The 18,954-nt window shown below is 40.9% G+C and overlaps 1 protein-coding gene across 2 annotated transcripts in view; it reads right to left on the reverse strand.

Annotated features, from left to right (window-relative positions):
• Positions 1-615: 615 nt before the first annotated feature.
• ADAMTS12 (ADAM metallopeptidase with thrombospondin type 1 motif 12) overlaps positions 616-18,954 on the reverse strand; it is a 415,156-nt gene continuing 396,817 nt past the window's right edge. For both annotated transcript variants that reach the window (XM_077116928.1, XM_077116929.1), the window contains 2 exons: positions 17,057-17,216; positions 616-4,462 (listed from right to left, as the gene is read on the reverse strand). In XM_077116928.1, the coding sequence (XP_076973043.1) occupies positions 4,287-4,462; positions 17,057-17,216 (336 nt within the window). In that variant the 3' untranslated portion in view covers positions 616-4,286. The remainder of the gene's footprint in view (positions 4,463-17,056; positions 17,217-18,954) is intronic.

Below are 18,954 nucleotides of genomic sequence, written 5' to 3' on the forward strand. Positions count from 1 at the left end.
GGGAAGTGTGCATTCCCTCTGTAATGCCTTCTAGACCAACAACCTGGTTTTTTACTACTCCCTTAGACATTCTAGGGATCACCTGTATGTGCCTGGCTCTTCCCTGACTCAAAGCTTCTACTCATTCCATGTGTTGAGTTCATCTCCAGATGTCCAAATTCTGTCTTTTCTGGTTGCACTTACTGTGAAATGCACCTTCTTTGAAAAAAGGTTGGATTTCCAAAGCAAATTTCTGTTGAAGTGGGCTACTTTCTTTTCAGCATTATGTCTACACTTTGAATAGATGAGGAGTAGGTAATGCTGTAAGCTGCAGTTCTGATTATATTGTATCCATATGGTTTAGGAATTTTGAGCATCACTTCCAATTATCATTTGGTTGATTGCATCCGTTATCTAATCATTCATGAGAAGGGACCTAAATTCTATTTCACCTGGGATGTGACCCATCTGGTACTGTGCTGATCTAGGGGAGGAGTAGGAGGGAATATGGAAGGAGCATGAGATAAAGAAATGGACAGCATCCTCCAGGTTGCTAAACCCCAGGGTAACATGGGTGGGGGGTGGATGTCTCACAGCAGGAAGAAATGAATTACATGGAAACATCAATGAGTTTGGCTGTTTATTGATGCCACACAAAGGCAGGCTATGGTTACAGTTTGGTTTTAAACATAGAGGACCCCAATGAAGTACCCCTTAAGGAGGCTGGGGAAAGGGTATTGGCAAAGCAGCACAGAGATGCAGGCAGGACAACAGGTTGACCTATGTTTGTCTTACAACTACATTGGAGGACAATGATAAGTAGAATTGTGTTTCCTCAGCCATGTTTTTTTTTTAATGACATAACTTAAAATAATAATAATAATACTAAAAATATCAACAATAATAATATTTGAATTAGCAATACCAACAACAAGATTAGCAAAAAACATGATGGCTATGTTGTAGCACCAGGAAGTTCATTTCGTATAATCCCTCCCCTGAAAGTGAATCGATGTGCAGTGAATCCCAGATAACTGTCTCAGGGATTACCCTTAAATCAGAAAGGAGAAGAACTAAGACTTGCAATCTCTGTGGTAGCAATGTGTAGATTTCAGAGTCTGGAGGACTTTAGATGATTGAATGGGAAATTATGGTCTGAAACAATATAATCCCTCAAATTGCATTTCAGACACTTGACGAAGGTTATAAATTGCATTCTCTGCATGCTGAATATCTGGAAGCATTACACTGACATAATTTGGATGCTAGAAGAGACTTGATATTTTAGGAGACTGGATGGAAGTGGGCTCTTGTTTAAAAAACTCTTTTGCAAAACAAATCATTCCTACAAAAAAGGCAATTCGTTGTATAATAAAATTACTTCCTGGTTTAGAAAATATTCATTATTAAGTTTCTTGAAATATTTTTCTCTCATAGTGTGTTTAATTATGCTTTGATGTCCAAGAATTAAGTTAACCCACAACTTCTCAGTGAAGAGCTAATTCTGCAACTGGGAAAAGCAATGTAAACCAGACTGACTTATGGAACCAAAATGTATTTAAGCACCAGGTCCCATGGCAGTCCTCTCTGGTCCGTGGTAGATGTGTATCCAGTGTCTCTTACCACATTTATCACTTGATCATTCAAGGTGGAGAAGAAAGGCGAACCTGGATGAAGTAAACCAGCAACTTGCTGTATGTGATGCCTGTGAGCATCAAAGAAATGGGGAAGATGCCGCTCCGGTTCTTTTCTTCAGATTCTCCCTGTTCATCTGAGGCCCCTCTCATATCGCAAGTGCAGAAATATGTCAAAACCCAAGACTCATAGTTGAGTGACTGTCAGACACCATCTAGGCTGTCAGATAATTCCTAGAACAAGGACTCTCTTTATCTTGGAATCCATAGTGACACTTGAATGTCTCACAACTTTCACAACAGAACCTCAACAGGGTAAGTGCATGTCCATGAATCATAATTAGGGGGCAGCTTTCTACCTTTGCGAAACTGGAGAAATGCCGAGAAGGGAACAGCTGGCCAGACCCTCCCTCCCACCATGCCTACCATCTTTTCCACCCCCTGGGGTCAGAGACAGTGTAATCAATTCTGCATATTGGCAAATCTGGTCTAGTTTGCTGAGGTCAGTAGGAATCTGAGTTTGTTCCTGAGTTTTGTAAGCCTGGTCATGTCCAGGTCTCTGATTATCTGTATTTGACTCTGATATTATAGCACCAGGTTAAGTTAGATCAATCTGCCTTACTCAGTTAATCCCCCCAAAAGCCTACGCTTTTTGCACATCAAACACATCTTTACAAATTGATTCATTAGAAAAAATCAGGTTATCCTCCACTTATGTCACTGACAATTTAATTATCTTCTATTCTCTAAAGCTATTATGTCACCAGAGATTGTCAGAGCCCAGCAAAGTTTATATTTAAAGATAGAAAATACAAGAGTGTATTTATTGCCTAGAAATGAATTCCTGGGGTCTTAGATAAATTTCTTCTTTCATCTTATTTCTGGTTTACCTAGAATTTCATCCCAATGCCAGTGTTCCATTTTCCACAGGAATTATTCAGAGTAATACACATTAATGGTATGTAAAAGTAAAAAGCATATAATATAAAATTTAAGCTCATGGTATCAAAGCAATAGAACTGGCATTGGCCAGCAACACCATTGCACATTTAACAGGGGATGTATACATAGAGTTTCACATATACATACCCACTTGACATGTATCTACATGTTTATATTAGTTCTGCCACCATCTAGATATTAGCACCATTTTTCAATAGCACCATTCTACTAAATGGATAGATAATTAAAGGGCGATGTGGGATATTGTGCTTTTGCTGAATATTAAGTGTATTTGTGGATGAATCTGAATGAGCTGCCCATTATTTGAAGATCACTCTCCTGATTCCCCTCTGATAATCACTGGTCCTGAGGACTTTGTCCCCTTGGGGACTTAACCACTGAACTGCCTCACCCTTTTCCTCCCAGATTCAGTTCTTGTAAGCACTTTCTCTTAGAAACCACTTTACCTGGAAATTTGTCCTGAATTTGAAGCCACAGCCTATCCTGAGTTCTGATGGATGTAGAAAACACCCAGAATAAGTACTCTAAATTTTAATTCAGTTTTTGGGACTCCCCTCACTCACTTCATCCTTAAAAGTAACTGCATGCATGATGCACTGAGAAGATCATGTTTACCTCTATTTTTAGAAGTGTTTTCTCTAGACTAGAAATTTGTATGGTGTTTTCTGTATCTAACACAATTTACATAGTCTTCTGAAACATTTCAGTCTAGAGCCCCACTTTCTAGTGTGGAAGGTGTGAGGGCAGGTTGCAGTTACAGGGCTGGCTGTGGCAGCCTGCGTGCATAAAGCCCCTGCAGCAAAATGACCTGCCAGACTTGAATTCAGGGCTCAGGCAGGGAATGTGCAGGAAAGGGAAAATCAGACAGGAAGACTGGTTCACTTTTCTGCCAAGGAGGAGGAATTTACCAGGAAGGTGGGACTAATAAACTCCACATGTCCTACATTAAACTAGCAGGAAATTGTTTTCTGTTCTTTTGGCTTTTAAAAGTTTTTATAGAAATTATCCTTGAGCCAGAAATGTTTCCTGTGTAACTAACCCAAGTTCTTGAGGCTACAGCTCCTGTCTATTTCCTCTTACTCTACTGTCTCAAGGTAAGGACAAGACTTGAAAGAGCCCAGACATAGTGTCCTACAGGGATTAAGGCACATAACCAGCACTTTCCCTTCCTGCCCTAGTCGATTACTAGGTGAAGAGAGTGGTCCTCTGGATGGATGAATGAAAAGAATGTTCCTAAAAGCCCCTCCGTGGCATTTTAAACAGCAGCTGTCCCAAGCAAAGTGGGGAAAAAGATGACTTCACTAAAGCAAATTCACAAGATGATCTGTCCCCTGGATAAGTGTGGCTCTGTTTCCTGATACTCTTGAGGTAGTGTGGGGAAAATATGGTCTTTGTTTTCATCTTTTAGGGGAGAAAAAGAAAAAGACATCTCTTTCCAGATCTGCCTGATCTGGTACCTTTCCCAGGAGCTAATCCCAAGAAGTACCTGATTCTCCAGGATCATTCACCTTTGCTTCAAGGGGCAGCAAGATATTACAGACCCATGCCTCTTGTGATGGACATTTTGAGGCTAAAGGAACACAATGGGATTTTTTTCTTTTTGGACTTGAAATACACAAACTGAAATCTCAGTGAAGTGGCCTCTGGGGCTGGAGCACGTTGTGATCAGCAAGCTGCTGCAGTCTTGGAGGATGGTGGCTTTCTCTGGACTTAGAGTGATTTGGAAGTTTTGAGTGACTCTGGTCTTTGCCTTTGGATGTGGGGGATGTGTGTCTGCAGACAGGAGAGGCAGCACTGGGCCCTCACAGTGGGCATGGAACATTTTTTCATGGCTTTTAGTGTCTGGCAGAAACTGGCTGATAACTTGTCCTTGGCACAGTGTAAATCTGTGGGAAGAGAAAAGAAGAAAAAAAAAGCAAAAGATTATACTTTATAGGATACAATGTCTGTTAAGGTAAGAAAGACTCCCTAACAGTTCATATTTGTGACTGATATTCACTGAACATTGCTATTTAACAGACACTGTGCAAAGTGCTTGTGTGAAACCAAATGATCAGCCCCAATTCTTCCCTCCCATGTAGTATAATATTTTACTTTTTGGCTCTTATCTGGTGGGTGAAGAACACTTCCCCATTCCTTGACTTTGGGCCCAACCATATGACTTGCTTTGGACAGCAGGATGTGTGATGGTGTGAACCTTTTTGTACCCCTAAACAGCATGTTCTTAAAGCTAATCCATTCCCATGGGTGTGGACCCATTGTCAGTGGGGTCTTTTGGTGAGTCGGGTCTTAACTTGAGACATGACTCACCTCATTCAGGGTGCGATGGAGTCCTTTCCAAGGGGTGTACTTACCGGAGTCCTTTTATAAGAGAAAACACAGAAAGAAGCCCCAGAGAAGCTCAGACAGAAAAGCCAGAACAGCTGCGAGAGGACACAGAAGCAACAATAGAGAGAAGCTGAGAGAGAAAAAGCCAGAAGCTGAAAGCAGCAAAACCTGGGCAAGGAGGACCAGGAGATGCCATGTGGCAGAGGAGCTGAGGATCACCGTAGCCAGTCTTCAGGGAGAAAGCATTGCCTGCTGATGCCTTAATTTAGACATTTTTCACAGCCTAAGAATTGTAAGCTTGTAAGTTAATAAATCCCCATTGTGAAAGCCAACCCATTTCTGGTATGTTGCATTTCATCAGCTGTAACAAACTAAAATAGGATGGTAGCAGATGGGAATCCTACAGAACCTTAGAATGTGCTGGTGAGGATGGGCCTGCGCTGATGCACTTGTGCAATCATTGTGAGAAGAACTTGCCTTGTATGGCCCCTGGAGATGAGAAACATTGTGGAACAGACTCAGACCCAACCTACAGAGTGAAACCAAGGCCAACCAAGGCTAGGCAAGATCAACTGAATCCCAGCTGACCTGCAGAGGCTGAGCAGGAATACACAATTGTTGGATTGTTGTTTTAGCCCTGGCGTTTAGGGGTGGTTTGCTCTGTAGTATTTTTATGGCAATAGTTGAATACAATGCTTTACATGATCACTTCAATAGACTTCATGGCAATCCTATAAGGCCAATACCACTGCTCTCTCCACTTTACTCAGGAAGAAAATAAGTGTTAGAAGTTAAGAATTACTCAAGGTTTTCTAGCTAAATAGCACAGCCAGGATCTGAATACAGGAAGATTTTACTGTATTTTTATCTATCATACTTTTTAAAAATCAATCTATGCCTTTTTTTAATTGTATAGGTAAGACACAAAGATGTATAAAGAAGCATACTGTGTAGGTGAAGGCATAAGACACATAAATAACTCTCAAGGCAAGCAAGTAGTTAGTTACCTGGGTTCTGATTCTTGTTCTACTCTAACTGCTTATGGGCAACTAAGTCCCCTTTCTTTGGCCCTTGCTTTCCTTAGATATGAAGGGAGTGAGGTTAGATGAGATGGCTTAGGAACCTCCCATATACACATCCTGTGGATGCACTGAGACTATACAAGACCAAACATCCCCGGTCTGGAAGGAATCCAAGATGGCCCAATAACAGATTTTTCTTACAGAAAGTGAAATTGTTTCAAACCTTGCTTGAGGGTGGCTCAGAGCTTTGGTTGTCTTTTTTCTTTACAAAGAAAAGATTTTTGAATAGCCCTGAGAAAAAGCACATTCATAGAAGGTCCCTGTCCCTTGTAAATAGAACTGTCAGCAAACACAGAAATTAAAGTAATATGGAATAGTGTTTTCCTCCCTCTATGTGTTCTTCATCTGCAGATAAATAAGACAAAGTATGCTTTGTATCTTTTTAGAACTCATCATTCTCTTGACTGTACCTTGCCAGAATCCCATTTTGTCTTACATGCATTTAAGAATAGTGAACATAACGCTTCTTATACCCAGAGCCTCCGACTTCAATTACATAATCTTTCCTTCAGGCCTCTTATTAAAGCCTAATGTAAACTCAGTATCGCCTAAAATCTCTCAGGAAACTTTCTTACCTGTGCTGAAAGTTCAGAAAGATTACATGTTCTGACAAAGCTTTCCTATTGTGGAATATCCCCTTGAGCTCTTCATCTCCCTGTCCTACTATCTCTGACTATGTCTGTGGGGTCTGGGCCACGCATCATGTGAGCTATAGTACAGAACATGGCAAGGCTTCCTTCCCAGGGTTCTGGCTTTGGAACAGAGCCCTGCATAGCTCAAGTATTACAGGCCCACCCAGTTTATTAGCCAGCCTCTGTTGAAGCTCTTGTGGGTGGCAAATGGAAAGGTGCATCTGGAGTAGCTTTTTTCCCCACATCCTCAAGTATATGAATGAGGGCTCTGGGGTTGCTACAAGGAAGGAAGAAACAGAGGAAGTATGAAAGTTGAGTTTCTATCCCCTCTCTACCAGCCACTTTTGGCCTGGCTGGTCCATATAGCTCCTTTCTGTCCCAATCTCCAAAATTGCACTATCATTGTACCACTTGCTCAAATATGGCACCATTCTTGCTGCATCCCACTGAACGAGCAGCAGGAATCACCCCAAAAGAAGAAATAGGGGAGACACAGCCAGGACTGCCCGAAGCCACCCCACAATGGGGCCTGCTGAGATTCAGAAGAAAGAGGCACTAAATGCCAGGGTGATCAGTCATTAGGCATTTATTAGGGGAACTTAAGTAGAGAAAGCTGCAGTTATCTTGTGATAGACAATGAGACTGACAAGAAGTTCGCATATCCTCACCTATTATTTAGGTTATTTAGATTATTTAGGGCTGAGAGACAAAGGTGGCTGAACGCCAGAGGCTTGCGTGCAACTTTTGGGAAAACATCTGGGTATGTGCTCTTTTCTCAAAACAATATGCACTGAGGTGAGCAGCATTTAACTTTATAGCAGCCCAAGCTCAGGGTGCTGTCAGGAAGCTAGGGGTAGGGATGCCTGAGGGGAATGCAGGAGGGAGGTCAATCTTTTGCCAGGTAGGGGATGCTATGTATATCACACTCATGCTTTATCCAAACTGTTCTCTGAAGCGTGCTTGAGCCTTTTTTGCCTGAGGGCTAAAGTGTGATCTCTCTCAGTGGTGTGTGCCATTATAAAGCGTGTTTCAGGCAGTGCACCTGTGGCTCAGTGGCAGAAGTCTTGCCTGCTGTGCTGGAGACCTGGGCTCGATTCCCTGTACCTGCCCATGCAAAAAAAATAAATAAATAAAAATGCTTCTTAGAGGCCCTAAAGTCTTTAAAACCAATTCCCCTTGTCAATAATAACAACATAGAATAAATTAACTAAGCATTTACCACTTCCTAGGCAAAGCACTTGACACATTGTATATTATTTTGTTTGATCCTCACAGGGTTTTACTTGTTTGTCCTTCTAGTATCCTCCTTTTATAGAGAAAAAACTGAGGGTTCCAGAGAAGCTAAGTAACTAACCCGGTTTAACATTGCTGGTATGTAGACAGCTGCACTAGAATTTTGAATGCTGTCTCAGTTCCTCTAAAGTTCTGCTACCAAGAGAATGAAACTTTCGTACTGTTGATGGGGTCTCGCCTGCCCAGAACATCTATCTTTATTTGCTCAACATAGAGGTCCCTACTCATCAGGTTAGGTCAATGCCTACATGATGGAAAGAGGCTCACCCCAGCCTGGGTTCCTTGCCTGATTTTGGGAGCCGTGAGATCACTAATCATGCTTTTAAATGGTCCTTAGAGCCCTGGAAACATGCCGAGTTCTGTGGTCCTCACTGTTTGAGAGTGGAGGACTAGAAGGGGGGGGGGGGGGGGTTGGTGGACATTGATGGCCTATATTGGGAGCCTATGTTCAGAAGCTCATTTTGACAATGACCATGAGCCCATGATGGGAGGACTTAATTACTTCAGTTCTTTCTATTATTTTCAAACAATGAAGGCTTGTTGTGTTCATCAGCTTACTGGATGGTAGCCCTGAAGTACACACAATGTTGATAATTAGGGGCAGTTTGGAGAGGAGATCCCAATTTGCCTCTGCTTGTTCAATAGCAACCACACTTGGACATTTAAAGGGAAAATTATATGCCTGCTCCCTAGATGTCAGCTGTGGCTAGGTTCAAAGGATAATATTTTTTCCCACAATAGGAAGCTGAAAAATGATGTCAATGTTATTGACAAATAAAATTTCCCAAAGATTTTGGGGTCCTTGAGGCCAGGGTCTGGTTCTTACTCATTCCTGTACCCTTAAATTTTAGCACTTGTCTGAGATATATCTTGCTATCAACATTTGTTGACTAAATGGATGAGTGAAATCCTATTTACCTGAAGAATATCCCTCAATAGAAAATTTACAGACTCAGATTGTATTAACACTGTGTCTAAATTCTATCCCTATTACTTTCCCTGTTCTTTCTCTTGCCTTCTTAACCCCTCAAATAAAGAAAACAGTCTTAGAAATAGTATACATAAGTCTTTTTAAAAAAGTTGATAGAATATAATGCCTAGATACTTTCATGATAATCAGTAAATATTTCCAGTCAATTTGCTTGATGGTTTCTTTTGACCCAGATACTTAGAAAAAGGTTTGACAGCTCTTCCTCTAGAAATGGTAGTGCCAATACAGATTTTAAATTATTAAAAATTCAGATGGAACCTAAAAGAGTAAAATGACCTGGAGAAAAGAACGCCTATAAGAATTCATACCCAAGTTTGCAGATGGACATATGGGGTATATTTCTTCTTATAGCTGGCTGAATGATTTATTTGCAAAGCATTTTAGAGGGTACAGGGGTTATGGTGGATGGTTAGCTTCTTAAATCAAGGAATTTCTTGCAGGTTCTCTTTGATGTTGCTTCTATGTGAGTAAGACTCATTTTGCCTTCAGGAGAAGCTAGTAATTAACTTTTGTTGCTCTGATAATTGTTGGTGAATGGAATTCATTTTTGCATTGACTGCCAGCCAACTGTTAGTCACCATCTCTTAGTATGAGATTTCAAAATTAAAAATACCAGGTATGCACTTAACCTAGTGTGCTTGTTTGAAATGATGTATGCACCCTAGAAAAGCCATGTTTTAATCCTAATTCCATTTTGTAAAGGCAGCATTTCTTCTAATCCCTATTCAGCATTGTTTGTTTGAAACTGTAATTAGATTATCTCCCTGGAGATATGATGTAACTGAGAGTAATTGTTAAACTGGATTAGGTATCGACATGTCTCCACCCATTCTGGTGGGTCTTGATTAGTTTCTGAAGTCCTATAAAAGAGGAAACATTTTGGAGAATGAGAGATTCAGAGACAGCAGAGCAGAATGACATAGCCACGAGAAGCAGAGTCCACCAGCCAGTGACCATTGGAGATGAAGATGGAAAATGCCTCCTGGGATGCTTCATGAAAGAGGAAGCCAGGAGAAGAAGCTACCAGATGATGCTGTTTGACATATGCCCTTCCAGATGAGAGAGGAACCCTGACTGTGTTCACCATGTGCCTTTCCAGATGAGAGAGAAACTCTGACTATGTTCACCATATGCCCTTCCACTTGAGAGAGAAACCCTGAACTTCATCAGCCCTCTTGAACCAAGCTATCTTTCCTTGGATGCCTTAAATTGGACATTTCTATAGACTTGTTTTAATTGGGACATTTTCTCAGCCTCAGAACTATAAACTAGCCACTTATTAAATTCCCCTTTTTGAAAGTTATTCTGTTTCTGGTATATTGCATTCCGGCAGCTAGCAAACTAGAACACCTAGTTTTTTTTTCTTTAACTTTTTTAATTGATTAAAAAAATTAACAAACAAAACATTAAGATATCATTCCATTCTACATATACAATCAGTAATTCTTAATATCATCACATAGTTGCATATTCATCATTTCTTAGAACATTTGCATCGATTTAGAAAAAGAAATAAAAAGACAACAGAAAAAGAAAAAAATGATAACAGAGAAAAAAAAAAAGATTATACATACCATACCCCTTACCCCTGGCTCTCATTTACCACTAGCATTTCAAACTAAATTTATTTTAACATTTAGAACACCTAGTTTTGATTTTTGTTGAAGATTGCTTTGCCCAGCAAGATGACAGTTAAGGCAACCTACATGTAATTAAAAAATAACAACTCATAAAACTAGGCTTAACCCATAGGACTAGGTTGTTGCTTCAATAATACAAAAAACAAGACAACACAGAGGGATTCCATAGTTTCATCCTACAGTAGATTTTAAACATCGGCCATAGTAGGTGACGAGATGAAATGAAAAGGGGTCTTGAATTGGCCCCTTAGTCCAGAACAGGATGCCTCTCAAATTACTATGTGTATTCGAATCACCTGTGGTTCTTGTTTAAATGCAGATTTTGATTTGGTATGTTTGGGGTGAGGCTGGAGATTCAGCTTACTCTTCGGCCACATCATTTCCTAACTTCCCTTGAACTTTGTATTTGAGTTAGATTTATGTGTCATGCCAGGCTTTTCTTCTTGGTTATTTAAGAAACAGAAACCTCTTGCATGACCTTTCTGCTCATCCTTCATTTCATGAGGCCTTCCCTGCTTTCTCTCTTAGGTTTGATGTCCTTTCCCAGAAACTCCCTTCTCATTGTGACTCTTAGTGGTTTGTTATCCTGTTTTCTGTTCGACTTTGTGTCCAGCACATAATGAGCACTCAACAAATGTTTGTTGAACAAATAACACCTAGGAAAAATCATCTCAGGATATTAACATTAACATCAGATTCCATCCAATACTGCCCTTGTACTCAAAAGCAGGAAAGGACGAGATTAACACACAACATGTTTCACTACCATTATCTGTAAGAATCTTTGGAAAAGACTACCACTATGTACTAACAATGCATTGTTTTTTCAGGAGTAGCAGGATCCTTAGTTGATATCTCACCATCAGTTCACCTAATTATGGACCGAGTAAATTCATTCTTACCCTCTAGATCCCAGTTACTGGGACCCAGCTACATGAGGAATTCTCTACATTATGACTGATCAAAATAAAATTCTCCAGCAATTTATTTTATTTTAGAAATCTCATTTGTTACTGAAGACCAAAATAGCAGTGGAATGGACATTAGAGTCCATGATTGCATCCACTAATTTATGGACAAGGAAATTGCACTGTATTGAGATGAAGTGAATTGTCCAAAGTAGGTAACTGAGCTGTTTGGTGATGGAGTTTTTTTCCTTTTTAAGTATGAGGCATTTTCTACATAGTATTAAAAACCTTCACAACCCTATAAGGCTGTGTTATTATTCTCTTTACGCCCAAGAGTAAACTGAAGCTTGGAGATTGTCAAGGTCTCATAGGTGTGGCTGTTTGGGGATAGAAACTTATTGCTGTCTGATTCCCAACTCTGGATTCTTTCTACTTCTGAGGATGTTTGGCATCGGAAAAGAATGCTAGTCCAGAAATCAGGAGACTTGGCTTGGCATTCTGGCTCTGACATATATTCTTCCCGCCATATAATCATAAACATTACACTTAAACTCTCTTGGCTGCTGTCTAACACATTTAAAATGAGTAAGATGATCACATAATTTACCCAAATTGGGGCACTTTTGAAAGTGAAAGGTGAAAGGAGTAGACCATGGTGTTCCAGCTTTGGATTCTTTTTGTCAAACCCTGCGGATTCCCCAGCTTCCATATTCTTCAACCTCTAATACCTAGAGACCCTAGCTTGTCTTGCAGGGCTGCCTGCAGACTACCAGGACTACTTTGTTCCTCCGCATAGAGAGCTTTAAATGCTGCAACTTCAGTGCCCCTCGGATAGCCCTTGGTCAAGAGTAAAGGAGTGTTGGAGTTTGAAAGTCAAGCTTGCTGGCCTCAGGATTGGACAACTATGAGGCATAATTCACACTCCAGAACCCTCCTTGGGGACTAGGCTATCCTCCACAGGGCTGCGCACGAGATGGTACCTGGACTGTGCTTTCTCCCCTGCCCTGTCCTGCTCCCCCCACTCCCTTAGTGGTCTTCCCTGTGAGCACTTCCTTAATGAATCACCTGCACCTGAGTCTTCACTTCAGGATCTGCTTCTGGGGAACCTGACCTACCACAGTGGAGCTATGGATAACTGCCAGGACAACCAGAAATCTTCTGGACCAACACTCACGTGTGGCTGCCTAAATTGAGAGAAACAGACTGGATGATACATTAAAGCCCCTCTCAGCTATAAAACAAAAGTCTATTATTTTTATGCCTCTCTATTCTTTCCCCAGCTCAGGGCTAGATTCTACTCTGTACTGCCATCCAAAGAAGAGCCTGATAGAGGCCATCTGATCAACACAGCGGTCAGTGCCCTCAGCGCCAGCTTTTACACTGTAGAGATGGCTCTTTTACATACTGGTCCACTGTGGGAGGGGGTAGTAGATGATTTTCTTGAACTTTTGTTAACTTAGGGTTAAGGTTGAAGAATCACAAACAAATAGTCAACAGTGCCTTCAAACGATTCCTCTCAAGAATCTATTGTCACGAGGTTGTAGAGCAGCCCAAATATACTGAGCTTGCTGGTGAGAACATGAGAGGAAGGTGCACTACTTTGTGGTGGAATGATCATGCATGTGCAAGAGATGTCAAGCCACCATCGTAATCCAGGGTGGGCATTGCCACCTCTCTCCTAATTGGCTACAAAGGCTCTCTATCTTTTCCCTGTGCTGCCAAATGAGTTCTACCCAAAAGGAATTTTTTTCACAAAGCAATTGGATGGACACTTAAAAATGAACATCAGGGTGCATGGGTGGTTCAGTGGCAGAATGCTCACCTTCCATGTGGGAGACCCAGGTTCAATTTCCAGACCATGTGCCTTCCCCCCCCCCCCCAAATGAACATCAGATCATGCCATTCTATCACTAAAAATCCATCCACTGGCTTTGCAACTCAATTTCAATGCAATTCAAAGTCTTAACTGTGAACAACAAGGCGGCCCTTCACAACTGGACTTCTGCTTCCAGTGATGTCTTTTCACTACCACTTCATGTTAGCTGTGCTATGGACATGGATTCACTGCTGTTTCCTGAAGGTGTCAAACCCACTCCTGCCTAAGGGCCTTGCAGGTGCTGTTCCTATAGCTCAGAAAGCTCTTCTCCCAGAAACCTTTGTATCATATTCCCTCATTTTATTTTGGTATTAGCTTAAACATCACCTCTTTAGTAAGGTCTTTACTTGTCATTCTACCTAAACTGACCTTCTCGTGCTGCTCTCTAATCCCTTATCTGCTTTATTTTTCTTTATAGCAATTACTACTATCTGACAATATACTATATAACTGCATTTTTTTTCTTGTGGTTATGGGTTGAGTTGTTTTCCCCCAAAAAGATGTGTTCAAGTCCTAATCCTCAGACCCATGAATGTGAATCTCTTTTGAAATAGGGTCTATGAAGAAGTGATTAGTTAAGATGAGAAGTTGAAGAACCACAAGCAAATGGTCAACAGTGCCTTCAAACCATTCCTCTCAAGAATCAATTGTCATAAGGTTGTATAGCGACCCAAAGAAGCTGAGCCCTAATGGGCCCTAATCCAATATGACTGGGGTCCTTATAAGAAGGAAATTTGGACCCAGAGATGGACAGAGGGAGGCTGCTATATGATGAGAGGGACAGAGACTGAATTGCTGCAGCTGTAAGCCAAGGCATGCCAAATATCACTGGCAGCCACCAGAAGCTAGAAGACGCAAGGAGCAATGCTTCCCCAGAGACTTCAGAGGGAGCATGTCTATGCCAACACTTGCTCTCAGACTTCTGTCCTCCAGGGGGATTAAAGTTCTGTTGTGTTAAACCTCTGAGTTTGGGGCACTTTACTAAGACAGTCCTGAGACACTTGTTGACCATCAGCCTCCCTATTAGAAGATCAGTCCCACTGTGGCAGGAAGTGCTCTTACACTGGCATTCAAGTGGTGCCTACCCCTGGAGAGGCGTCAGAAACCGTCTGATGAATGTATGAAGCAGGTTTCATTAATAAGCAGCAAAAATGAGAAGCCTAACTTGTAGTTTTGTCCCTTGGGATGACCACCCTGCCTCCCCAAGTCAGAAGTCCACAGTAGAAACATGGCCTGGAAAGGACATTTCTCAAAGGTATTTTGATGCCTCCAGTACTAAAATTTCTGAAATTTTATTTTATTTTTAAATGAAGTGGCTTTATTATTTTATTTTATTTTTTGTTAGGGAAGGAAAGAGGGAAGAAAATGAGACAAAAAGAAAAAAGAAAAGAGAGGAAAGGAGAAGGGAGAGTGGAGGGAGAGAAGAAGGGTGAAGGAGAGAGGATAATGTAGGCAGGTGAGCACATTCCCCATCTATCCCCAAAATCTTCATCCAGATCATATTGGAGCAAAATGTCAGAGGAATTTGCATTGACTTCCCATCTCAGAGCTGATCACTTATCTAGAGCAACTCAATCAGCTCGCCTGAGCCTTGACATTGTCATCTCTGCAGATTTTCTGAATTTTTAAATATTATCTTAATTGTTCCCAAGTTTTATGTGTGGATATAATCATTCAAGACCATTATCCCTGACCCGCAATCTGTGTCCAATGGTGAGCTGCCATTTATTGAACTTGCTCACCTGACAACTTCTTGCAGTTTGGATGTTCTGTAGGAAGTAAATGGAGGGATAGTTGGACACTAAATCCCAACTCCCACTTATGAGTTTCAACACATAGTCAAAGGCCCCAGGAAAAGTGCCTACTTATTTCTAGTATGTGACAAAACTAAAATTGGAAGTCTGTGCTGCTCTTTCTGCCCTATACACATTAGGTGAGGCACGAAAATGTTCTGGGCTGGTTCAAAGGAGGGCAATGTGAAGGGGTGAGGAGGGGAAGCAAAGGATCTGGAACGTCCACAGACCAATTGAAGAATCACCCAAATGGCTTAAATCCAAAATGATGGCTAGATAATTGCCTCCAACGCACTTACCTGGGTGTATGTGATAGCAGGCATGGAAAAGTCTGGTTGCTTGCCCTTCTAGAAAACTGTCTTATACCACCTTGACAAATTTTCTATAAAAAGTGAGAAGGTAAATCTGTGAGGCTCTGTGGTAAATCTGTGAGGCTCTGTGGGCCAAGAGGCTACATACTCTGCCTTTGTAGTGGGAAAGCAGCCGTAGCTGATAAAAATAATGAACATGAGCATGGCTGTACTCATGGCCATACAAAATACACAATACGCCAGTTTGGGGCATGGACCATAGTTTGCCAACCCCTGGCTTTGATGATAAATTGCTCGAAGGGTAGTGAAGCTGAGTGGAAAGAGGGTAGGCTTTGGATCCAACTAACATAGAACTGAGTCATGGTAGCCTAACCTACCCAGAGAGGTTGCTGCACCTCCTTCAGTCTCAATTTAATCATCTAAAAACTGGAAAAATAACCATGGACCTTACAGTGTAGCTGTAAGGATTGATTATAAAACCTGCAATGTACCTGGGACCGAGACCAGCACAATCACCCCTCTCTTGGCAGGACTTTGCCTGTGGGAGGCCTTCAGGGCAGTGGTCATGCCTGGGGCCTCAGGAACCAACTATCTGGGTTCAATTCCTAAGCCTTCACTTTGCAGTCAGATGACCTTGGGCAAAATACATAAATTCTCTGTGCCTGTCAAAGGAAGGATATAAAAACAGCAAATAACTTCAACAGGTTGTTGTGAGGATGGAGTGCATTAACATACATGTGCAACATGCTTACAGTGTTCCTGGCACATAATGCACAGTCCTTATTCCCTAGTGGCTCCCCAGCACCAAAGTCATTGAGTCAGGTACCCAGTCCGGTATTGATGGGCATCAGGAGATCTGCTCACTGGTTGGGTTTACCACTAACACGCTGGCTGTCCTTCAGTGAGTCACTTTTCCTCTTGGACCCTCAGAGTCCTCATTCCTAAAATGAGGATTTTTGGACTAAATATGCCCTTAGATCCCTTCAAGCCCTAAAATCTTATTTTCAATTTATGACTTTTTCTGACAAGAACGTTTCCTTTTAAGAATCAAAGGAGATGCTTAAAAATACTGTATGCCATTATTTGTTGTAATTTATATGTTTAAAAAATCTTTATCACTGAGGTAATTTTATGCCTGAAGCAATTTGACAGTAAGTTAATTTAAAAAATAGAGTGGTTAAAAAAAGGGTCTACTGAAATCTGAAGGACATAATTTACACATTCGCAGGATTACAATCCTAGAAGTGAGTTAGTATTTCCCATTGCGTTAGGATTGAAACAGGAATGGATTCTGAATTTTGTTGCTCCATATTTTCTCTGAGAGCAGGAGAGACTGGAGAATCTCTCACAAATCTTTGAATAAATAGCAGTGATTCTCATCTGCATTCTATTACGTCAGTGTAAATGGGCTTTCAGATAAGGAAAATAGATGCAATAATCCCTCAAGGAATTACAGTAAAACCTCCCTAAATCAGATGGCTTGGTCTCAGGAGAACTGGGTGGCCCAAAGTATTACTGTCGCTAAAGCACAAAGATTCTCTGCTCAGTAATTGAGCAATAATTATGTGAAAAAATGTATTTGTGAAAATCTCTCTTCCCCAAAGCCTAAGCAAAGCATTTACCCACCGGTAGTCTTCCTGCAAGCCTGCTGGTTACATTTTTGGAATTCTGGGGGTCTGGGCTCATGATCACACAGGCACTGGACTTGGTCTTCTGTTTTATTGTTCTCTGAGGAGACACAACGGACAGCCCTCTTCTGAAGGCCACCTCCACAGGAAGCCGTGCACTGAAAGAGAGGGGAGGCATAGAAAGAGAGAGAGTCAGAATTCTTCTCCAGGATCATGTGGGGGTCACCAACAGAACACCTCTCACACCCCTGTGGCTGGGTCTGGAAAAGAAAGACGAGAATACCTGAAACCTTTTTGAAAGAGTCACAGAATGAAGGGGCTAATAATTTGCCTCTTGGCATCCCGGTATGGACAGCTAGCTTTTAATTTTCTCTGGCATGCAAATTCAGCTGCAAGTTTGGCCATCTGCTATCAGTTTCCAAAATTTTGTTGACCCCTCTTCCTGCTGATGTCCCTTGTCCTCTTCTTAGTCTTTGTGGGTTTTTGTCTTTTTGCTTTGTTTTTATATCCCTTTTTTTTTTTTTTTGCTATTTAATAGAATTTTGGGAACAAATGTGTATGTTCAACCAACTATGTCTTACTGAAAGTCTCTGTATCTTGTCTTTTTCACTTAACAATGGATCATGAAGTTCAGGAGCAATTCCAGAGCTTCGCTCAGGGAGTTTTAGCCTACACATTTTTTTTATATGCATGATTGATGAATTCTTCATGGTTCTCCCAAAGAACCTTCAACCCATGTCTATGTCTAAGAAACTGCCACCTCTAACTCCTTCCAAAGAAATTTTGATCTGCTGCAGTTGGAAATGTTTACATTTCAATAATATAAATCTACCTGTTTAAAAGGGCCACACTATAATTAATTAATCAATTAATTAATTAACCCAGTTCTTCCATCAACATTTAGCTTATTTTTAGGAATAGCTATTTCAAACAACATGGTGATGAATGTCCTTCACAGCCATCTAGGACTACTTTTGATCATACAGTTGTGGGCTAAATTATTAAAGGTTGAATTGGTGGGGTCAGATAGTGCACACATTTTAAGTTTTTCACTGATTTAATACATTCTGTTCTGACTTTAAACCGGTTTTCTCTCCAGTTCCATTGCTTTCAGCTTCTTGCTCCCATGGCTTTTTCTCTCTCTGTATTCATTCCATTTATAAAGGAGTCTGGTAATAATTATTTAGACCTATCCTGAATGAGCTGAGTCACCCCTTAACTGAAGTAGCCTCATCAAAAGTTCTACTTACAATGAGTTCACACCCATAGGGATGGTTTAACTTCAAGAACAGTGTCAAACTACCACACGGGTAACCAAGTAAGGTGCTGGAAATCTGGCTGAAGAACAGCCACCACCACAAAATACGACCTCAGTGCTACCTAAATGTCAAAATGAAGAGCATACTGAATTTGTATAGGCAAATGGACGGGTTTTTGAAAATTTTGTCTTTCCAATGAATAAGAGCTTTGTGTGCTTCAACACATCATTACTATTATTATATTTACTGGGCTATCATCATCATTCTTTTCAGAAAGAAAATTGCATCATCCAGCTTTCCTTTACAATGAGTGAAAAGGTACTAGGTCAGGGAATTGGCAATGAGACTTAAAAATGTTTATTTGCAGTTTTTAATGTTCCAAACTATTTTGTATTCCTAAATGGATTAAATTTGTGACATTTTCATGATGATTCTCGTCATATCAAAATTTTCCTTCTAATGGTCACAGTTGATTTCATTACGATGCTTATATTGTTGTACAAAGCTTCAGGATATTTTTGATGAGCCTAATCTTGAAGCATATCTTTATTCATTGGGTATAATCTTCTCAGGGTATAAAAACAAAGGTGGAAAAACAAACAAACAAAAAAAACAAAGGTGGATGAAGAAGATTGGT

Source organism: Tamandua tetradactyla, chromosome 9 (genome assembly GCF_023851605.1).
Source record: "Tamandua tetradactyla isolate mTamTet1 chromosome 9, mTamTet1.pri, whole genome shotgun sequence".
Taxonomy (NCBI): Eukaryota; Metazoa; Chordata; class Mammalia; order Pilosa; family Myrmecophagidae; genus Tamandua; species Tamandua tetradactyla.